At 40.6% G+C, this 24,171-nt stretch overlaps 1 protein-coding gene and 1 long non-coding RNA gene across 3 annotated transcripts in view; one reads left to right on the top strand and one right to left on the bottom strand.

Moving 5' to 3' along the window:
• Positions 1 to 3,783: 3,783 nt before the first annotated feature.
• The window catches only part of FARSB (phenylalanyl-tRNA synthetase subunit beta), a 37,031-nt gene continuing 16,643 nt past the window's right edge, over positions 3,784 to 24,171 (bottom strand). Inside the window, exons 16-17 of the mRNA XM_083868581.1 lie at positions 19,082 to 19,234; positions 3,784 to 4,380 (exon numbers count right to left, since the gene is read on the bottom strand). Coding sequence (XP_083724707.1) covers positions 4,229 to 4,380; positions 19,082 to 19,234 — 305 coding nt within the window. The 3' untranslated portion in view covers positions 3,784 to 4,228. The remainder of the gene's footprint in view (positions 4,381 to 19,081; positions 19,235 to 24,171) is intronic.
• Positions 8,401 to 24,171, top strand: part of LOC310913286 — a 29,686-nt gene continuing 13,915 nt past the window's right edge. For both annotated transcript variants that reach the window (XR_014590788.1, XR_014590789.1), the window contains exon 1: positions 8,401 to 8,493. This is a non-coding gene — a long non-coding RNA (uncharacterized lncRNA). The remainder of the gene's footprint in view (positions 8,494 to 24,171) is intronic.

Below are 24,171 nucleotides of genomic sequence, written 5' to 3'. Positions count from 1 at the left end.
CTCCATCCTGTGCCTGCCTACATACAGCTGGAGAGGTGATGCAAGACAATCGAAGTTGCCTTTGTTATGCTGTCAGGAGGCATGTATCAGGCACCTCACCCATAGCTCTGTCCTGCCTGGAGGCTGCCTTCTCCTGACCTGATTACTCTGCAAATCTTCTGGGGACGTGGTGCTGACCCAGCCTTCCTCCTGCCTGGGACAGCTCTGTGTGCTGGTGCCCCAGTGCAGAACCAGCTACTCTGTCCAAAGTCAAATGGATATTGCACCTTTTGGCAGGGATTAAGAACCAAAGTAGCAAACACTGAATATCCCTGCTTTAATTTCCCAGCAGTAACTTTGTCATGACCCCAGTCTCCTAATCCATCCAAGTTCCTATGCAGAATCACAAGCAAGCTTGTGACTTGCTTTTCTGGATGTAGTTGATGAAATTTAGAATCAGAATCATTAGGTTGGAAGAGACCTCCAGGACCATCAAGTCCAACCCAACCCTAACCTCAACTAAACCAGGGCACCAAGTGCCACATCTAGTCTTTTCTTAAACATATCCAGTGATGGTGAATCCACCACCTCCCCAGGCAGGCCATTCTAATACTTTATTACCCTTTCTGTAAAAAACTTTTTCCTGATATCTAGCCTGTATTTCCCTTGGCACAGCTTGAGGCTGTGTCCTCTCGTTCTGTCAGTTGCTGCCTGGAGAGAGACCAACCCCACCTGGCTACAACCACCTCTCATGGAGTTGTAGAGAGTGACAAGGTCACCTCTGAGTCTCCTTTTCTTCAGGCTAAACACCCCCAGCTCCCTCAGTCGTTCCTCACAGGGTTTGTGTTCCAAGCCCCGCACCAGCCTTGTTACTTCCTCTGGACGTGCTCAAGTGTCTCAATGTCCTTCCTAAACTGCAGGGCCCAGAACTGGACACAATACAGACACAGGGAACAGAAGAAAACAGTCTCAGTTTCAGTTTTGATCCCTCTCAACTGTGCTACAAGGAGAAGTTAGAAAATACAGGCACCTCTCTGAACAGCGTGGAAGTGCAGCTGGGCTGGGCAGTGGGTGGGACCCATTTGCTGAGCTATGAGTAAAGCGAGGCCCTCGCTTGGTGCCGGCTCCTGTCAGAGCTTCCCTGCAGTCTCCCTGTGTTCCTGTGTGCCCGCTGTCCCACGGCCGCCCTGCTGTCACCTGCTGCCACCCCGCCCTGGCAGCAGGCAGGGTTTCAAGGTCACCGGGCGGTCAGAGGTGTCGTGTGTGCCAGGCCATGATCCCCTGGCAGCCTCCTGGCAGCGATTGAGCCCAGCCTGTTCCACACTCACCTGCCAAGCCAAGGCTGATTTAAATTTCAAGCGAGCACAGTGCCAGCCTGGAGATGGAAACAGTCCCGGGCTCACCTTTACATAAACACCCTTGTGCAATAGTGAGGCGATGCCTGCAAGCAGCGGGAGCTGCAGCCAGCCCGTCTCAGGTTCTGCTCTTTGGAAAATCACCACCAAAGCACAGCAAGGACAAACCCAGAGCTCAGAGCTCGTGTCCAGCAGAATGGAAACCAGCAATTGCTCAGATAGCACAGTAAACCAGCTCTGAACTCTCTGTCACCAGCTCTTCAGCCTTTTCTCCTTGTGTTCAGATCCCCAGCAATGACCCAGTACCCACAGGGAACAGGAGTGGGCCAAAAGCAATCCATAATTGAGGAACAGTAGTTAAAAATCCCTCTTCTGACTCTTATTTTAAAAGAAAACTCAAGTTCAAAAGATGTTTAAAAACTGCTCAGAAGTCCCCACCAGCAGCAAAGATTTCCTTTGCCAGAGCCCATGGCTACAGCAAAGGGTAAAAGCAAATTTCAGTGCTCACAGTGGCTGGCTCCAGCACGAAGCTGTGTAATAACTACCTCGAGTACTGCACCCAGCTATGAGCAGGCTGTAAATACCAGATAATTGCTTTGGAGCTATGAAAGACAAAGCCTCGCAATAAATACACCAGACTTATATGAAGTGTCCCACTCATCAGGAATCACAGTTAATCCTGAGCACAGCACTACAGCAGAGCTTGAATTTCATTGCAAGCCTGTTGGCACCACGGCAAACTGGAAGGGTCAGGGACTCTGAAGAGGCGTTTTAACCTTTCTCTCGATTCTCATCCTCTACTTTTAGCAAGTAATGGTACTTACCTGAGACAAAGCTTTTGGTTTTGAAGCATTTCGCTGCCAATGCATGAGCAAAATGGTATGAAAAAGAAGTGATCCCTAAAAGCCTCATAACACATGCCACTGCAGCTCAAGCCCTTAGTCCCGGCTTAATCTAGTCTTTACACTCAAAGGACAGCTAAATTCACAGGAGAATTGGGACACCCAAAGAGTCAGAAAATCTCGTGTAGAGAAATATATTTAGTGCACGCAAATATGCCTCCACTCTGCTGCAATGCAAATCTGCCTTATTGTCGTCCTAATCCCCGTGCATGACACACCAATAAACAAGGGGGGGTTAATACTTTCCATCTGCGTTACAGATTGCTTCCCACACTGCGAGCCTGCCTGGTTACAGTTGTGTAGGCATCGTGGAGAGAGAGATCCTGCAAACGCCAAGCTGCCTGCTCCCCTGGGAGCTTTAAAATGTGAGCTGCAGTTTTCTCACTCTCCGTGGGCACTGGAGTCAGTCGTGCAATGTATGGCAATAGCTATATTCTCATTTCACGTCTGTCATGCAGAGATAATTAAAATCTACACTTCCATCTGAGGGGAACCGTAGGCTTTCCAGATGGGTAACTGTAGTGCATATTTCATACTGGATTATCACTTGCACCAAAAAGCCTTGCCTGTTGCCTTCCCACCTGTTGAGATTATTGATGGGGCTGGCATTGAAAAGCCCTCGTGGGCCCAGTGATAGGGGTCTGTGCAGCTCGTAAAACCACAAGCTTACCTCACCACTGCACATCTCTCTGCTCAGTGGGGCAGTCATTGTAACACCCTTCTCCAGCAACTCCCAGATGTCCACTCTTGGACAGGCCCCTCCCGGCTCTCACAGCAGAAAGGAGCCACAGCCAAACACAAAATACAAACACAAAATGTCGTTAGCCTGCAGCATTAGCAATGGTTATAATATTGCAAAGGAGAGACAGCCAGCTTCACAAGTCTGCCAGTCAAGAACTGCTTCAGTGTACTGAGCTGACCACCCACTTGGTGACATTCCTGCAGATAGGAAGGATTGGGCATCACTATGCTGCATGGAGCTTCTCAGTTTCAGAGAGCAGAGGCACAATGCACCAAGCTGTGACACAACTGTTGCCAGAAAACCACCTAGAAGGAAAAGCCTGACCCATGAGAGGTTCTCATGTCCTGGTAGGGGGAGAACTGCCAGAAAAGTAACCCTGCCCAAAAGCTGCATGGTCCTGGTGCACAGCTGGGGTCCAGAAAGCCCTGGTGGGGCTGGGAGTGCAGTGGGCCCACACTCACTCCTGCAGACAAACATGCCAGCCTGAGGCAGACAAAGGCTTTGATAATTTTCTGCTACTCATGCAAAACACCACTGGCATATGCTCTTAAATGCACTTCCCCATTTGGTTTGGAGCTTCAAAAACGACCAGGCTGACATCAACAATGAAAAAAATTTAATTCCACCCCCTCCCCTTTCTGAATTTAGAATGATAAAGGACCAAGAGTTATGTCTGGAGCAGAGAAGCAGATATTACACACATCTTGCTTACAAAATAGCTCTGGTTTTCATGAAACAAGTTTATTTTCCTCCCCCAGCCATTGATGAGCACATGACAACCGTATAGAATAAAAGCTCAACTCCTTAGTTCTGCTCACATTCACTCAACATTTGCTCTAATCAATTATCTTATTTCATGCAGTAAGAAAAGAATGAGATTCCTGTTATGCAGCCATAATCAGTTACAGTATGAAGCTGTGTCTGTGGAACATTTCTGATTTTGAAAACTAATCATGTGCTCTGCCATTACATTTCTCTTGTAAAACACTGGGCTTTGACCCAACTTGTTTCTTCCCCCCTGCCCTTTGAAAACATTGAGGGCACAGCCTAGTCCAAGAGCCCGCATTCCTCCCCTGCAGAAGCCAGCCAGATTGCACTGTAAAGAACACATTTACTCAGGGAGACAGGATCTGTTTCTCTGGTTTATTGGAACATAAAAGCATGAGCGGATGTCTCCTGGGAGGCAGACAGAAGAGGAGAGGGTGCTGCATGTGACAGCGGGCAGCTGCTGGAGGATAAAAGTCACGTCTTCACACGAAGGGCTCAATATTGATCTCTAGGACAGAGCAAGGCATGGTGAGCTCAAACTTGGTGATAACATCAGGGTGTACCACTCCAAGTTTCCCAATGCTTTGACCTTTGGCAAAGACCTCAGCACAGCGACCAGGAAAGAAAGCAGTGCCTGTAAAGAAAGTGAGAGAAAAATCAATATTTCTTTGGGCCAGAGGAGTCAATAGGCATTTAACGTGCAGAACAGAGCTCTCAGTATTATATGGTTCTCTGTGCTGAGATGCTCAGAAGGGGCTCTCACATTCTTGCATTAAGAGTTGTCATGATTGATAGAGAATGAGAAAACACTGAGTTAAAAATAAAATGTAAAGCCCAAAGCGTGGGCATTTTTCACACTCCAATTGTTTTGACTAAGTTCCTCCTGCAATAGAAATTAGCACAGTTGAGTCAGAGGGCTACTGAAATGAAGAACTTTTGCAGCCTTTAGGCTATTTAACATCTGAATGTCTCCCACCTTAGTCTGTTTAAAGAAATAAAGCTTGCTGTCATCTCAAGGGTAAGTAGGCATGTCACCCTTGATTGCCTGTCACATAATTAAAAACAACCTGCATTCCTCATCTGGAGAAGAACTTTTTAAGCAGTTTCCTATACTCCATAAAACTGTGAAACAATGAACACTCAAAGAAAGCTAAAGATCATCTTCCTCTTACCTCAAACCAAGTCCCAATTTTTAAATGATACATGGAAGTTTTTTCCTAAGAAAGTAGTTAAATTTGCCATGAAGAACTTGGAGCAGCTGTGCAGACTTTTTCATGGAAAGACTTTCCTACTTGGAAACTGCCCAGTGTGTGGTGGCTCTACCAGCACTATGTTCGAGCTTGTCTATTGAAACTAAACTTGCATTTTTTTGGCCTCTGTCCTGAGCTGAGTGGCATTTTAATCTGATAGCCCTTCTAAAGACAAACCCAAACCAGACCAGCCAGTTGTTCCTTCTGAAAGCATCTCTTTTCCAAAGGAGTGTGTGGAAGGAAGGCACAGCGTGTGGGACATCCTGTGAGCAGTGCTGCAGGCAATGCTGTGACATCAAGGGGGTAAAGGGGAGAGGATGAAACAAGGCCACTGAATCCTACAGGTTCTGAATCCTCAGAAAGCTCCTACACTCTGTTTTTAATGCTGCTGCCTTCAGTGTCCTTTCCAAAAGGAACACAAGAATTTTCTGACAGCAACTTACTCTCTGGTTGCACCAAATGCTACTTAAGGCTCAGGATCAGCCCGGGACATTTTACTGTGTGTACAAGGAGCTACTTAAAAAGGCAATAATGTCCAAATGAACCTCAAACCTCAGGAACATTTTCATGATACTCTGATCACTAGTGGTCAAGCCCAGAGATATAAGCTTCCCAGTGGAAATAATTCATTTAAGAAGTGTCTCCTATGAGGTTTGTAGTTGTAACTTGCAGCTACAAGAACAGCAGTTAGGTCTTTTCTTGCCCAAGTTGCTGCAAGTGCAAATTAACTTCAATGTCCACTTCAATTTTGGCTACCTTGTGAAATCTGACCACAGTAGTAAATGACCACAGTAACATTGCTTAAAGGCTGTTCTAAAAATATTCCGAAGCAGAATCCTTTAAATTATCTAGTTCCAGTCTTAGCTACAAGCACAAACCAACTACTTACACTGGATGTACAACAGTGAAATTACCTCACCCTGGATGCTACTGGCACATGACTCCAGTCAAAGAGACACTTGCCACTGCCAAGCTGCACTATTCAAAACAAGATGAAACAAATTTAGAAAAGAGTCAAATGTCACACACACAGATCATTCTGCAGATTGTGGGTGAAAACATAACCTAAAAATAAAGTTGCCTTTTACTTAGTGGTAAAGGCTTTACTATTTGTAAATAAAGCTGGTATTGTACCAAAGATGTGAGCAGCACAGAGACTTTCTTTTAGACACTTGACTGTAAGCTTGAATTGGCACAAGAGCAAGAGCCAAGCAGAAGTTCATAACATTGGTGTGGTACCCCACTATAAATCTATAGGAAAAAAAGAGCTTTGACAACAGGGTCAGTTAAAAAGCTGTGAGTCTGTTCTTCTGAGCTTCCTTCTGTGTAGTCTTGGGAAAGTTATTTTATCTTTTTGCACATCTAGACCCAGCTATGTCATGAGACTTAACTGTTTTTAAACTTGTTGTAGATATCTGATGGGGTCTAAAATAATACTTTACTCAGTCAATCTAACAGGGGCAGTTTCCCAGATCTGTGCTACTTCCCATTGTGTGAAACAATGCTGTTTTCATACACAACAAATGCTCACAAATCCATCACCAGTTGTTGGTCTCCTAGTCACACTGAGTTCTGAATATGCTGCTCCAGGCTATGGGTCAGACACTGAGCAGCATTTTCCATCTCATGCAGCAACTGATGCTGGACCATGATGTTACTTTTCTTTGTACTTCCTTGCAGAGGGAAATATTTCTCTCTTTCCCGTGAAGAGGGAAATATATAATTAATATCAAGGGGGAACATTTAGGTCCCCAAAGTGCAGGAAATGGGACCTTCAAACAACATCTCAATTTCTAGTTCAGCTGACCCTGAAATGTTGGCTGCTTCACAGGGCAGTCACCAGTGTGCCCTATGTTCTGCAGACATGGCAGTTGCAGGGCACAATTCTGTGGCTGGAAAAGATCAGACAATAACCAAATAAAAATGAAAGAACCTGTTAAAAACTTTAGAGCCCCCATCTGTCCAGCCAACACATGGCTCTTGCACCAAAGAAACATGAGCTGAGAAACAGGTTTACAGAGAGTTTATGAACTCTGGTTAATAATGGAACTATTATTATGGTAATTGGCTGCACTACAGAATGCTTCAAAGTATATTCCTGCCTGCCAAAAGGGCCTCCAGACTGCATCCCACAGGGGGAATCTAAAGCCTTCCTCATTTTAGAGACTCTTCCTTTGACCAGACAGGTGGTAAGGGAAGGAGATTGGCTCACGCATTGGACTGGGTGGTGTTGCTCCATGTGCCTCTGCCATGGAACCAGATTTTGGAGCAAATGGAAATTCCAGGTTAAAAAATTCACACATTGAAAGAGAAGCAAGGAAGGAAAAAAAAAAACAACAAACAACAAAAAAACAACTCAGAAGAAACATGAAAAACCTGAGCAGAAAGGGGGAAAAGAGAAACGAGCATTTGCAGCTAGGGGAGAACTTTGACTGAGGGAGACCTGAGCTAGAGGAACCTGCTGTGCTGGGGCAAGACATGGGCTGCAGGAGGACCTGAGAAACCCATGGAGCAAGGCAGCAAGCCAGGAGGGTCATCAAAATAACCAGGAAACAAAGGTAAGGACTCTTTTTCATCTTAATTTGTGTGGTTTTGGCATTTTCAAGTAAATAGCAATGATGGTTAGGATTTCTAGCTTGACTGGGCAGTGTTAAGTGACTTCAACTCCTGAAGTAAAGTAAAAGCTTCAGAATGAGGGTCAAGGCTGTATGAAAGACTCGTGCTGAAGCTACTTCCACACATGGAAAATCAGCAAAGAGTGCACATGCTGTTACCTTACTTGTATAAGTCACACCAGAAGCTAAAGCCCAGCACTCTTAAGCTTCACTAAAGCCTTGATGCCAAGAAGAGTCTCTCCAGAATTACTGGCAGCTGGGACCTGCAGCTTTTGAGCAGGAGCTCACCATAATTTGTCCTGCCTGTCTGTGCAGCATCATCCAAGAATAGCATGGTTGTGAAGGGCATGGTCTTCCAAAGAAACTGTCCCTAGTCAAGGAGGCACAAAAGCACACCTGGAGGCCCCACTCTGAGTAAGTGTGTTAGGAAGGGATTGTGTTTGCTGCTGGTGCAATTATCCTTAAAGGCTGCTCTTGTAGGTCTAACTGGTTGGTTGTACCATCAACTACACATTGAGAGTCAAAACTCATTTAAAAACTGTAGTTTACTGTACCTTCTGTTTTAAGGATAACAGATTTATCCCTTGACATAGTAAATCTTTTCTGCTCTGCACACAAATAAACTCCACAAACTTCACCTTGAAATCTAGTCAGAGATTGCATTGCCCTGGCTGACAGAGATCCAGACAATGCCAGAGGAAGCCTGAAGGTCTGGCAGTGGAAATCCACCTCTTAATATGTCAGGTGTGTAAGTGGTGGTTAGGAGAAGGGGTGGGGTGAAATCGGATACCCGTTCCTAAAGCAGGGATGCCAAAGCCAGCCTGTCTTATGCTGACACACTACACGCAAGGGAAAGACAAAAGCTGCTTCTCGTGGCTGCAAGTAAGAATTTAATTTCTAATGTTCAGTGATGTAGAAGTAATACCTTTAATTAAAGCTTCTGTAGCATGTCCTCAAAATCCGTAATTGCCTTTCTGTATTCAGGCAACGGGGCCACTTTGATTGCTCTGGGGTAATTCTTTGGCCAATAATCCAACAGAGCATGTAGTCTTTAGCACATTTTCTGGCTAATTGACCCTCAAAGAGCTCTGAGTTCCCTGCACTCTTTGTTGTCAAACACCTTGCACAGTTTCTTTTCTCTACCTTACTCTCCCTTCCTTTCAAAAAGAAATAGATTAAAGTTGTATTATAGGCCAGCAGTTGCACTAAGCCTTCAAACCCACTTGTTTGTTCCTGTAATTTGAAGGAACACTGGAAGCTGAAGCTTAAGAAGGTAACGGAGCAGAGCTTATCTGGCCTCAGCAGCCTTTCATCTTAATTCTCCTCCCTTTAGTGACTCCAGCTGCCCTTTCACTACCTCATCCCCACTCACCTGGGGAAGTATTTTGCCTGTGCTACACTGGATGGAATTTAGTTTTGTGAGGTTAGATGTTGGTTTTAGGATCAAGTTCTTCACACTTTGGACCGATTCCTTCTTTTGGCAGAAAATGCAAATGCAATTCAGAGTCAGGGGGCACTATCAGCCCAGGCAGTGTGTTAGAAGGCTGCCCCCTCTTTCTGCCCCCATACACGGCACAGAAAGGCTCCCAGAACCTTCTGCAAACCAACAGCGACCTCAAAATCAGATCTTGTCATGGAATGATTTACCTTCAGCTAATTCTTAAAATCACAGACATCTCAAATCTTGCATGATTTTTGGAACATACTGAGAGATCAATTGTTCACATGGTCAGCAGTTACACATGGTCAGCAGTTCTTCTTCCCTATATTCTCAAGCCCAGAAAAAACATACTTTGGGATCAGTGGGATATTTGTCAGCTTTAGTCTCTTGATTTTTAAATCCTGACTAAAATTAGTACAATTCAAATTAGTACAATTAAATTTAAGGCATGTGCCTTAATTACCGCTCTCAAGAAAATAATTAACACTCCACAAAAATCACAGAATCAGTGTCTGTGTGATGTGAATGAATATGTCCTTGTCTAAAGGGCATCTTTCATTCTGATCTTTTCCTCTGTTTTTCCAAAAGCCTTCTCATACAGGGCATAGCAGAGGAGGGTAAAATGACAATCAATTATTTACCTGGACTGCTACACTGGATATCCAAAAATAGAGTTGAGTATTAGAGTCCTTGTGCAGACAATAAGGCTGGGAATGTGGAGAATGATCCACAGATTTGCAGTGGTCAGTCAGTAAATCATCTTCTCCTATTACAACTAAGTCAATGGATGAGTTTCTATAAATTAGTATTTCAGGGAGGGTGTGAGGAAAACAAACTCTGCTGTTTCATAAGAAGCCTCATATACAACCCTGTAAGCTGGATTTGTTTTTCATTCTTGCTGTGGAATGTCCCAGGAGCTCTAACAGAGGTTGTTTGGTGTTGCTGGATGTCAGAAAGTGGTTCAAGAATGCAGTAGGTTTGAGGCACCTCTTTATTCACCTGTGTTATCATTAGGATTACAGCAGCCTCAGACACTTGAAGTTATCTGGATAAAAGCACTATGTTCCTGCCTTTCCTAATGGAAGGTAATACTTGGGTGGACGCTGAGGCTAAGGAATGCAGATATTTTGGATCACTGATCTGGGTAATAGCATTTCTCTTACTCAGTGGTCGGTCCTCTTATTAAATATTACATGCAGAAAAAAAATTAAGTAGGAAACTTGGAAAGAAATCTATCAAATGCCATGTATTTCTCTAGAAATCAGTATTTGTGTATAAAGCTCAAAAATTTGCCTTTGTAGGGCAGTTGTGAGAAACAGCAACTCTCCAGTGGAGTTCAGTTGCTTTGCAGTTACCATTACACAGCTAATCTTTGCTATTAGACTGTTTTATCTGATTTATCCAGATTTATCTGAAATGTTATACTTTGTCTAAAAGTCACGAACCTAAGCTGATATTATGTCACAGCTATTTTGTCTATAAAACTAAGGATTTCCTAATCCCAAATAAAGCTCAAATTTTTTTAAAGAAGTCTTGCTATTTCACTTGAGTTAGAGCACATCAAGCTTTGAATATTAAAATTTTTAAATAAAATTTATTAATTTATTTGTGTTCCATAGGTGTTTTTATCACTCTCTGGATATCTAAGGGAATGATTCATCCTTGCAAACAACAGAATCTGTCAGAAACTAGGAAACAATAAACCATATGCTTTCTGGCAGGGGGTATAACATACTCTATGTGTGCACAGCAAGGCAGCAGGTTTAGCTTGTTAGGCTCTGCTTTCATACAGGACTAGAGAATAACAAGAACCAGCACTAAGCCAGGCTGCAAGTCTACTTTAGTGTGTCACATTTGGTTTGCATGTTGTTTAATCACTCATGTCCTAGACCAAGCTGCCCTCCTGTCCCAGGGACTTGACCGAGGCAACCAGGAGCCACCTGATGTTCTGCTTTCACAGCTCCCCCATTTCATGCCTTTTACTGAATGACTGGACAAACTGGCATGGAATAATCCATCATTAAACAATGAGTCTCAGCAGTCACTGGAACTGTTCATCACTTAGTTTTAGCAAGCAAGGCTTATGTTGCAAAGCAATGCCACAGTGGCTCCAGCAGGAACAGAAATGCCTGAGCTGAGTGTGAGCTCAGCATTTCTCTGTGTATCTGCTCTTTTCTCACACAAGCACCACAAGTATAGTCAGCTCCTCCACCATGGGCAACAGCTATCTTTGGAGCCTGCATTCACACTGATCTAAACATTTGAGTCAATATCTTGCAGATTCATGTTTAAAATGTTATTGCAGAAATAAAAAGAAAAAAAAAGTAAGATTAAATTTGAAGCACCACACCTCTGCCTTCATATCAAAGTTGAAAAATCACACTGGGCTGGAGAACTGCACAACTATAAAATATAAATATAAAATTAAAATATAAAATTGACATGCTCACATTTGGAGGCATTACTATCAGGATGGCAGTGAAAATGAAAGGAGATGCATGCTCAGTTTGCCTCCAGCCACAGCAGGCTGAGCAGATGAGAATGGAATTGAAGGATGGAGCTGTGGGGATGGGTAAATGTAGCATTTCTTCAGAGAAGCCAGAACTGCCCCTCAGTGCTTAGATCACTGCCCCTGCACTCTGAGAAAGGAGCTGTGCTATTGCTGCTATTTCTCCTACTGCCTTGGATGAATCATTTCTTTTATAAAGAAGGCTTTGCAATATTGAAAATATAGTTGATGACTAAGACATAATTTTCTATTTATAAATCTATAAAGTTAGAAATTACCTAAATCTATAATTGTACAATGCAAAGCTGTGCCAGACACTTAAGATTCTTGATGCAAAAAAGACTTTTATCTGTTAAGACTTGTTATGATGTGTGATTAAAACAATAGTTGCCTTTGGGGGGCAAAACCAAAGGACTTGAACTCTGAGGAGGCCTCTCCAGTAAGGGAACAGCAGAAGAGTTGTCAGGGAGAAGACATTGACATCTTGAGCTGAAGGAACACGAATGCCAGTGATTTATATGGTTCTGGTTGGCAAAAACTGATCGAAAATGAAACCCCTTAACTGTCAGGAGAAATTACTACTCCTTGGAGCATGCCTCACCTGTCAGGATAAAATGCAATGGGAAGAAAAATATTGTAATCTTTAATAGTTAATACTTGCAAAAAGAGGCATTAGAAGACAGCTTGACACTAGAAGACAGCTTGTGTCTCTTTTCAAATTGACTTGACACCTTTCCTCACAGTGTTTTGGCAGTTGCCATAGATTTTTTTTCCCCCTCCCACTACAGGACACATATTTCTAAATGAGTCAATTAAAAGGAGTTTCTCTTCTAAAATAATCTTCTGGATTTGAGAAACTAATACTTTCTTTGTTCTCTAATTGAATTTCTTTTATTTCATATGTGGGGGAAAAAACCTGTGTCAAACATAATTTGGTGATGAAAGTTTAAAAGACAAAGAAGTCTAAGCCTGTCAAACCTTTTATTATCCCATGCTGGGCTAAAATAATGTATTTAACTCACACACCTTTTTGGGGATAAGGGTTGATACTTGAAGGGTGTTAAGAAGAAACATTAAAAAAGTTTCAGAGAAGAGCTGAAATGACCACAGGAATGGAAAAAGCCCTTCTCAAACTCACTTCTGAGAGCCTCTTTTTCATAGTAAAACTCAACAGTATAACACAAAGCTAATCAACTGAGACCTATTTCTAAAATCAGACTCTGGATTTTGCCACAAATTCTGTGCTGTTTGACCTACCTGCATCACTTCTAACAGCAAGATACCTCTGAGGTGTCCAGTGCTAGAGTGTGCTGCCAAATTTTGATAAGCCAGGTTTATCTGGACATACTCCAAATACTGCAGACTATTTTGGCTACATTTTGGCTACATCAATAATATAGGCAAACCTTCTTGGGTATTAATGCAGTTAAAATCAAATTTAAGGCATTAACACCAGAGTGGGAAGATACCTGATAAAACAGAAATAAGCTTGGCACAAATTTATAGGGATTTAGTTCCTATAAATCTGAAGACCTGTATTACAGAAAGGAGAGACCAGAGAGAATAGACTATTAAAGGGATATGAAGCAAGCAGCCACACCCACTTTTTTAGATAATTTAATGCAATCTTGAGTTGTTAAAACTGTCTTTCTTCATGTAACTAAGGTTCCTTGATGCTACAGAAAAATCAGTTCAAGAGAAAAGGATGAGAATTAATTAGATCTCAAAGTAGTGGCCAACATTGGGAAAGCAACAAGAGCTAGTGACAAACATCCAAGTTTGCAAGAGATTTATAATTAAGCCATTTTAATGAGTGGTGCTGGCACTTCTGAAACCTCTTGGAGAATTAGGATAATACATTTAAAAGTAATAAAATTGGTCAGGTTTAAAAAAAATGCACCTGTTCTTGCCTCTCACTATTAATTCATTAAGCTGTTTGAGAGGTAGGGAGGGGACTGAACAGAGAAACAGGAGTGGAAGATCTTCAAAAAGAATTTATTTGATAAATGAATACTAGCAGTTTCACAATAAAAAAAGAGGAATATTTTTGGCCAAAACCCTATCCATATTTAGTGCTGAAGTGACTGTGGTCAAAAATCAGAAAGTTCCTTAGAGACAAAAATGAGAGAAATAATTTGCACTTCAGAAAATGTGATTATAACAGTGGCTGAAATTCATCAGAAAATTGAAAAAAATTAGGAAAGATTAATTACTGGCTGCTGTAAAGACAGCATTTTAAAAAGACTTAAGAAAATCGGAAACAAGTTGTAGGTAGAGTATGTTCATCTACCAACAAGACTGGCTAAAGAGACAGAAGTGTGTTAAGCTTTTAATATTTCTTTTCATCTGGAGTGAGGGGAAGTATTGTTGAGTAGAGTGAGGTGTTGTCCAGTCTACTGAAAAAATGAAGAATATTTCTGCTTACATCTACCAGGATTAGGATGTTTCTAAAACAACAGGAGTCTCAGGCATAAGAATTGTGGTGCCAATTCTCAGAGTAAATATCCTGCCTGCTCCTGTTGGAGTTACAATACTGGGAACTCAGCAGTACTAGAAAAATGTGGTGCCAGTACTCCAAGGTGGATGATCTTAGTTGATCCTCAGTGATAAAAAAAATTGTGGGGAATTGACAAAAGTGAAATTAACAGGAGCAGAATACAGTGAATTACCAGCTGATGTGTTTTATTAAGGAATGTTTTCAAACAAATGTGATTATCTACCAAACTTGTAATTTGAAAGGCTATGCAATGGCACCTATAAGAATGCCAGTTAGGTGGACTAAGAATTGTCTGATACCTCTCAGTATGTCAAAATTATATCTGGAGGCCTGGTAAAATTGGCACATTTCCTTTAGTTATCTATGAGTAAATAGACAATTATTGACATTTGTGACCAATGCAGTGGCTGCCAAGACAGGCAGCTGAAAGACCAGCATTGCCATTAAGAGCAATCAAGCTACAATTTCTTAAAATAAGGCAGGTATTAATAATGCCAAGCTCAATATCAGCAGTAAATATCTGCATATTGTTCAGTCTCCCAATTTAAGCTGATCACTAGAGATAGATGCTGCAGTTCAATTCCATACCTCTAACTTGGAATTAGTCCCAGATTTCCCTCCTCTTGTCTTGTGAATCGAGGTTCATGGTCTAAATCTTCTTTTAAAGTTGTTTATTGTGTAATTGTTACTATAAAAGCCAATGTTTATTGATGTTCTTAGTTATGGAGATAACTATTACACCTCTAATTTCACAGCTGAACCTTACTAAATGGGAAGCTATTACTATGATTTACTGTGGAATTAAAATTTTCTACACTTTACCACACCTTTCATTTAATTAAATAAGGGCAATAAAAAGAAGGGAGTGCAACTTCTTCTGGTTTTGTTGGTTTTGTTTTTTGGGGTTTTTTTTGAAAGACAACTATCAGTTACTGAATGAAGCAGGAGTTAGTATGCATTTATTATGTACACATTCACGTTGAACACAAACAGGCTCACTTCCCAGCTTTGTTAAGCTGATCATTACCTTAAAAGAATGAATGGCATGAACATTTAATTTAAAAAAATTAATTAATACATTCAAGAGTTGGCTGAAATCTCTGAGAATCAGTACTGTAGAAAAACGAAGCTCATGTCACAAGCTGATTCTCTTTAGGGGTTGCTTGTTTTCATGAGATTGCTATTTCAGTTTTGTATGGAGGACAGTGGGGCAGACAGGAGCAGTTGCCATTCACAGATTCTCTGCAACATTTTTTGTGAACCTGTCAAGTTGTTTCCTTTTGATAAAACAGGGATAATACCTTCCCTTTTCAAACAGTTTGTGCTCAGTTAAATTCCATGTGCAAAGTATGGAGACTCCTAAAAGGTGATGCAAAACCAGGGGTTTCTTCCTTAAATAAGGGACTCTTAAATGTTACATTAGGAGTGAAGATAATTACACCTTCCACTTCACACCACTCCTTTGAAGACTGTGATATATAATCCACTGTCAGGATTTCCTAAGCCCTTCATTCTTTTCACCCTAAGTAAGGCTTTACTAGGGACCCAAACCCCATGATTACCATCACCTCCTGGGATTGTTGTCCTGATTTCTACAAGAAAATTGTCATCCCAGATGGTCAAGCAAAAGCACAAGATCACAAAAATATTGCAGAAAACATACCCATTCCTGATTAAAATTTGAAATTAAGAATATCTTCCAATATAATAATAATAATACTTTTAGTTTTCAGTTCAAGGGAATTGAAACTAATGAAAGCAAACTGAAAAAAAATAATTTTATTAAATTATCTGAAAACATATGATTAAATTTGTTGTCACTTTCCACCTGTATTTTCATATTTTAAAAATTATTTGTTCATCTTCCAATCATACACATCCATATTGATATTTACATTTTATTAATGGCATAGAATGGTTAAGTGTCAAAAATTCTATGCCTTTTTTTATTATGGAGCACATAAAAGTTTGAGGGTTGATCACATCTTTTCCATCTATATTTATGGATGCCTGTGCCATAAAACAAAAAAGAAAAACCAGAATGCTTTTCTAGGCCAGGATTCACTGTCAAAAAGTTAATTCTGTGCATTTTAAAGCAGTGGGGAACATTTCAGACTTCTGTCTGTAAAACTTTAATTTTGTAAGTTCAGTGGTAATGAGAAAATAAAAAGTTTCCATTAGTAACTTTTAAAAAAGTGGAAAGCATTGAGTGTCAAATGTATGTTGAAATCCTCAAATTCAGTCACTCAAAAGCCTCTCTTCCTTAAGGCTGCTCTAAACAGCTCTTCTCCATTTATTACCTAGCTCAGATTACACCAAAGCACAGTGCAAAGGCCAGGGGAACATCACAATTTCACCCATATTTTCTAGCATCTGTACTTTTTCCCAGGTGTTGCTAGAGAGGCAAAACCACTCTGACCTTAAGGTCAAATCACAGGGCACTTAGGTGTTGGCAGAACAGCAGGAGCTCAAATAACCATCATTTGCACATATGGACCAAGCAGGTCTATTGCACAGGCATTTCATTTGCCAGGGGGAAGCTGGAAAAGTGTCTGGAATATGTGCACAACACATCTCTATCTATTCTCTGCTGCTCATTTAAAGCTCGATTTTATTCCCTGTATTGTTTTTCAATCATCAGTGGAACTATTTTAATCAGTTACACAAGGAGAAAAACAACTGGCCTAAACCCTACCTTTACACTGTTGCTTACTGGTCTCACTCAAGCTTTGTTTAAGATTATGGACAGAGACAGTACCTCTAAATCTCTGTAAATCAGAGCCCCAGGATAAACCCATTTCTCGCTGTACAAATCTGTAATTTGGCACAGGCAATAAAACAGCTTCGTGCAGATGCCTCTAAAAATCTGTGCCATGTGTAATGTCCTGATTTCAAACCTCTGAAGTAACTGGCACTGTTCTTATGAATTATTTCAGTATCCTGAGGTCTCTTAAAGATGTTACAGGGTATCTTTGTTTCACTGAGCAGTTACCTTACCCCATCATTTGCTGCCATCTCTCTCACACACACCTAATTGACAAATTGCAAAGCAACTTTTAAAAAATCAAAAATAATAAATAAGCAAACCAACCACTAAAAACCACCAAAATTCTCCAAGTTACTCTGACTTCCAACCATCTCTGCAGTGAAGGTCTCAAGCTAAGTTGGTGCAGTGACACTGCATTTGCTATGGCACCAGAGTATCAGCCATCTGCATTGATAGCAAGGTTAAATTCCAAAGACAACTGCAAGGAATCCATGTGCCATCCCAGGAGAGTTTCTGAATCACTGGTGAAACAGAAAGTAGTAGATTTTTTTTGCTATAACCAAAAGCCACAAACTGCTTGTAATATATTGCACATGACAAGGCATAATCCACCCTCTGCACTAAATGTGTCGTGGAGTAATGTCATGGGAATGCAGGGATTTGGAGTGAGCATTGTAAATCTCACAGCATCAGGAATACTGAGCAGCACTAATATGTAGAAATAACTTCTTCCCTGTGTTAGGATTATTTTTGAGACCTTTTTCTAGTTTCTTGAAATCAGCTGTCATGTTACAACACACAATATAAAACATTTGCAAATATTTTTCAGTACTAAAGTAAATTCTTGATATGTCTATTCAAAAACCAGCCACAGAAGAGTTTTGAGGAGGAATAGAATATTTCAGTCTGACTTCAATGGCAGCTGAGTACCCAACTCCCAGAGGCTCTTCCCTCCCCACTACCACACCCCCCTTCCAAACAAGGGGCTTTGCTATTACATGTTGTGTACCTGATAGAATTAGAACCAGAAGTAACATTAAACATTCTTCTGGTCAACCTGGGAATCCTATTAACAATATTCTAACAAACCCTTGAGAGTCTGCCTAAATAATACTGAACAAAATAGCACCTTCTCAAAAAAAAGCAGAGAAAAAAAAGCATCAGTGTGTCTGACACAAATGTGCACTGAAGGGCCAAGAGACTACTCAGCTCAAGTGTTCTGTTGGGCATTTTGGCAGCATCTGCAGAACAGGGAGACACCTAACAAATTTTCATTAAAGGTCTATGAACAGGAGAGTTAGGTCAGGCTGCCAGGGACTCTCTGTCAGTGCCACTGTTCCAAGGAAGTGTAGAATGGAGGCACTTCTTCAAGCTGAGTCAGTTTGAGTCAGTGTCTCATATCTCTGAACACCACTGCATGACATGTAGGTAGAATCATAGCTGCCATCCCTGTGGCCGTGCTTTTCTATCCTGTATTTTCTACACTGTTACTTTAGGTAGCAGAATAGCTGAGTTGCTGGTGCTGCTCTCTTCCATCAACCTGTACTCTTGCAATGAAGGAATCAGGTCAGCCTACTTGCTTTCTCTCTTACATGCACAGGCACATACACAGAGGAGATTCTGCACTTAAGGATGTTATTTTTAATTCATGTGCAGCTCAGCCTGTATGGAGAAGGAAGAGGGCTGTTATACAACTATCTAAGCAGCAGGGTCAGTCCTAAAGACAGCAGCTCTTTGAATGAAAGATATATAAGGCATATATCTTCACATGAATGTATAAATAAAAGGTATCTATAAAAAAGCGCTATAGATAAAGCTAGAAACCAAAAGATAAGGTGTAAGAAGTTGTCTTTTCCAGGCTCTGTTAGGCAAGGAGAATACAGTGGGTGTCTGGCATACTCATCAGTTCAGTGAATTCCTATGTACCCTTGCCATCAGCAGATGAAATCATTATAAACAGTCCATGAAGCTCAGGGCATATGCTATATTATAAGTTCCATTAAAAAGCTGTGAACTCACAAACTACATTAAGCTACTCAGGACAGCTCACAGGAAGACAGCAATCACATTTTACAACCAGTGAATGCAGACAATGCCTTTTCATTATCATTCTATCATGCTGCAGTATGACAGCACATATAATGATATTAATCCTTAGTCTCTACTACTGAGAACAACCAAAAATTCTCACATTGTAGGGGAACATTTAAGCTCCAGAACAAACTCTGCTGTACACTGTAGTTCTTTCTTCCTTACCTTCAGCTGCCTTGATGGTGTAGCCATTCTCTCCATTTGGTGGCACTTCCAGGACCTGCATGATCCTATCCAGCAAACCATGGATGATCTCAAAGCCTGGGCTTTTGTTGTAATAAATTGCACATAGATGTCTGTAGTTTCTTGCCCCTACATCTGCAGAAGAAGGAAGCAATTATGTTACCTGGGAAACTTTATCACACTTCTAACTAACCTTGCCTTTTGCATCACTTTTCTTCTGCTGCCCTGTGAGGCACTTGTGGCTGAAAGGAGAAATAAATACGTAAAATAGCTTCTCTGACAGACCTGTCATGTAGCCTGAAGAAATAAAGGAATTGCTTTAACCCACTGGGCTCTCACAGTCAGAAATGTAAAGAAAGATTTAAAGTACCCTATGCCTTGAGCAGGAGAGAGGGTTGTTATATGCAAGTATCTTGTATGCAGTGACAAGTACCAAACGTAAAGCAAAGTGTTAAAGAAATTTAAAATAGACAAGCCAAAATGCAAATACCCAGTAGGCATGGAGAAGTTTGTGATGCTGGTGGGAAAGCTAAATATTTATAGAACTTGGCTGTAGAACAATTACCAACAAAAACCAACTAACCCCAACCTGAAATGAGTGTAATAATGTTAGCATGGTGATCTGTGAAAAGGTTTTAATTCACAGAGGTTCCCAAATCACAACAGATGCTTTCTGGGATCACCTTGGACATCCCTGCAACCAAGTGATTATGAAGAATGTGCTACACTGCACAAACTCAAGACAGTGACATAAGTATCTTTGGACAATTCCTTAAGTCAAACCCCTGCTTTATGCCTTCTGACATTCATGATTTCAGCAAAATATGTTTCCCTATTTTTTTTTTAAATTTTCAGAATGAGTATGTAATAGCATGTTGTTACATTTGTACCTTGGGGCTACCCCAGTGCAATGCACGCTGTCTAGGACTAGTGCGGCTTTTGAGGCTTCACTCATCATGTGTTTTAGCATTTTGATCAAGTCAACAGGAACCAAACTCAAAAAAACAAGAGAAGGAATGAGTTTTTCAGGCAGCATAGAGTTAAGCAATAAAACTTCTTCACCGCAGGATTTTGTGGCTGCCAGGAGTTTACACAGCTCTGAGGAGGCAGATGGAGTCCATAGCTGATAAATCCACTGCTTTTTATTACAAAGAACCACATTTATTCTGGGAAGTCCCTGAGCTACTCCTGGCCATAGAGCAGGGGAGCCCTCTGGCAGCATCATCTACTTTTACCTCAGAATCTCTCCTGCTTCTGCCCTGACAAGAACTTTTAACTGGAGTTACAGTCAGAACATTAACATCTACCACATGAGAAACTATTGCTCCAACTAAACATTTAGTGATAAAAGTCTGTCAGGAACTAAACAAGAAAGTATTTATCAAGTGACCAGAAATACACAGTTTAAAACAGACAGTAAAACACAGGAGCAGAGCCTACACACAAGATGAAAGCTCAGCCTTTTTGAGACAGAAATCATTCAAAACTTTTAGGGCAGCTACTTGGTACCACAGCTGCAAGTTCTCTCATCAGTCACTGAAAGCTGAACTTACTGTGGAAGTAAGTCTGCAATTTGTCACTCCACATTTTTTCCTATCATTATAATAATGTGCAGTGTTAAATAATGCTAGAGAATCCAATTCTGAAGCTAAAATGGCAACATAGGAAAGTAAAGGCTACAGAGAAAATATCAATAAATGCAGCATCTGTTTTTGGGTCTGAGCACTCTGCCTGTTCTGTCTGTGTGTCACATGTGTCTCTGTTTCCCAGCTCTACTAAGATACTAACAAGTAGAGCAGTCATAGATGGTCAAGAATTTATTTTCATGTTATACTGACCAACAGAATAGAACAAAATTGTCTTCCCTAAGACAGTATGCTGTTTTGGCTAGAGTGGTTCATTAGAATGGTTTCCTTTTTTTTAATGAGCCATTATGGGAGCAGGTTTTGTGACAACTATCTGAATTTTAATTTCATTATAATTAAGACAGTCAGTGGTGCCTTCAGACCAGAGTTCTGAACTAAAGCACCAGAAATAAACATACACAACATTTTTTATACTTCATGTTTTCAATTTTAGGAATCTTTGGTAAAGTTGTTTTTTTTCAAGTGTTATAAAACTTACTCCTTTACAGAGTTCTATCACAACAGAGGAAGTTCATTCACTACAAGTGATAGGAAGGAAAAAAGATATTGGGAATTGTAGGCAAAAGCTGGCAGATGTTAGAAATGCTTCAGTTCTTTGTAAGTCACTTAAGAGCTCTCATGTCATGCCATGAAACATTTCTATTTTTCAAGTGAGCTTGCCAAGTATGTCAACCCAAATTATACATAAATATATATATGTGTGTGTATGTATTTCTGAGACTTCAAAGCACTTCCTGGGGATGCTGCTGAAAAAAAATCCAAAGGATGGGCAGCTGCTCAGGAATATGTGAGCCAAAAGAGTGCAGAGGAAGATAAAGCAACCTTGTACACTGTTCCCTTCCAAATTAGAGCTGCTTCAGGAAAATTACCTGGCGATCTGAAAAGGGACACCTGCTCAGGCAAACTTGTCTTTTGGCCTCCCAAACTATTTTCTGCAGATAACCAACAGTTCCAGACAGTTGGAAATATGCTTCAAAAGGTGGCAGCAGCTGTATTCACAGATGATGTAAATTGTGCTGAATGTGTGCTACCATAAGCTTGCCAGATTCTCCAAGATCACTGGTCAGAGGTGATTTTCTAATGGATTCATTTCTTTCGTTGCGGTGAGAGAAAGGGTATTCCCTCTTAGGCCTGGTGGTAAGTATGCTGATTTATACCCTAAACTAGTAACTATCCTACAGAAGTGATTACCTAGTGCTACAAATTACCCACACAAATGCTGTGCAACATATTCAAAATCAGCATTTTTCCTTCTGCCCTGAGAAAAAAGGTTTTTGCTCAGATTTGGTTCCATTTAGTTTTATTAAATCTGCCACACGTTTTGCTAATTTAATACATCAAAACTTTCTGTCAGATAAGTCTGAAGAGAAATATGTTCAGTTCACCTTGGTAAGCCCAAGTTCTGTGTAAGAAGGTACTTTATTAAAACCCAGCATGTTTAAAAGAGCTGGGTTCATTCACACATGGATGACTGCAAGATATAATTTCAAATACAGTTAATGTCAGTACTCTTTTGACCCATACTTTTGAAATTATTAATTGGAAATTCTGCATGCCAAAATCATGAAATAATAAAATTAAATTAAGTCAGTCTGATGACATAAGCCTTGTGCAGGAAATCTCATTCCATATGTGAGAGGACAACTCCACATTTTTCAATGTTTGCAGTTGCCTTTCTCCATCCCCCCCTCCAAATTGTTTATTAGGCAAGTTTGAGTTTGGAAGTCAATTTGAGGAAGACAGTAGTGATTCTAAACGTAACATTAAAACCCATTTCAGATACTGTTCACAGTCTGTAAGGGCTCAGTCCACGAGAGGGCTGCCCCAGAGCAGACAGCACAAAGCTGCTGCCTCAGAAGTCTTTGTCCGTTGCAGTGATTCCCATCAACATTAAGTACACCACAAAATCATTCTTTATAAAGCTGTTAAGCAGCCATCCATATCAATGAAAGCTTTCAAGAGGTGCACTTGACAAACATGAAATAAAAGTAACAATTTAACTCACAAATTTTATAATGCCAGAGTAAATGTGCTCCTTAGTCCAAGATAAACAGCCTCACTCTTGGTTCTGAAGAATGCTGATGCTATTCTGCCATCTGTCCCACGTTTTGTGCATTCTAGCTAACTGCATGGCCCACAAGGAATGAGCTGCACCACCAAACTGTCTGTATTTAATAAAAAAGAGCCTACATGGTTTGCTAAAACTGCTTGTTTTGCTTGGCAAGGCTCTTTTCTCCTTCAAAAAGGAAAAAAGGTAATCTACCAATTAAATTCATCACCAAAGCAATTTACTTGCCATTTTGTTTAGGCCTTATATAAACCTTTGTTTTGCAGATCCCAGATACTTTAAACACAACCACTAAAATCTGAAACCAGATAATGAAACAACAGAAGCATTGCTACCACTGAATTTAAAGTAATGTCAGCCTTTTTACTGAGGCAAAACTCCATTCAACTCCTCCCAAAAGTTGTAGCTTGGGCACTCCTTTTCTCTCAATATACCGTAGAGAAAGACACAAATCAGTAAAATTTAGGCAAATTTTTAACATTTAAAAATCTGTTTTTACAGTTCATTTTACTGTGATATATTATTCCAGGTAAAGATAATTTGAAATTTTGATCATATACAGTGAAATCAGTGCAAAGAGGCCCCAAAAGACAGGAAGGATTTCACTGAAGCTTTTGGAAAGTGAAGAGATGCTTTGCCTGTTTCATGCACAACAATTCCAAGGCAGCCACACTTTCTTAGCACAGCTGGATGAAGTGGAAAGATAAGGATAATATTTTTATTAATGAGAGAGGAAATTTTATACCATGAAGCTTTTTATTTATGGATACAGTTTTTTACACAGACTTGTTCCATTCTCTACCCTCTACCTCTGCTATCAATCTCATTCTTCAGATCAGTTATCAGCTTCCCAGAAAATAATTTGGGAGAACAAATACAAGCAATCCTGTTTAAAGATGACAGAAAAGGGATTCATGTTGAGACACACTGACCCCAAAATCTTCCTCTGAATAACTGCTCTCTGGGATAGAATCTGCCTATAAAATAAGTAATAATAATAAATAAAACCTGCTTTTCCCAGGCTTGAGACATTCTGCTTTCCAGCTGGCACAGCCCTGCACATCACTGGGACTGCAGTGCTCTAAACAGCAGCATGCAGGTGTTTCTGCTTTCCAGGGTTTGTGCCACTTGCAAACACTACCAGCAGGTAGTTTCTCTATGAGATACATCCCTGATAATGTCAATTATGTTTTTGATAAGAATACAAAGGAGCACTAGATTAAGACCAAGAAAAATAGACACATCAACACAAGCAATTTAGAGCAGATTATTTTTTGATGCAAAATTGTCTTGTGTTTATGCTTGCAGTTTTTCCGTATCTGTGACAGATTTGAAGGAATATTCAGATGCCTAAAAAT

This window comes from Zosterops lateralis (genome assembly GCF_965231275.1).
Source record: "Zosterops lateralis genome assembly, chromosome: 10".
Classification (NCBI taxonomy): domain Eukaryota; kingdom Metazoa; phylum Chordata; class Aves; order Passeriformes; family Zosteropidae; genus Zosterops; species Zosterops lateralis.
Note: the sequence above shows the minus strand (reverse complement) of the source record. Positions and strands in the feature narration are given on the sequence as shown.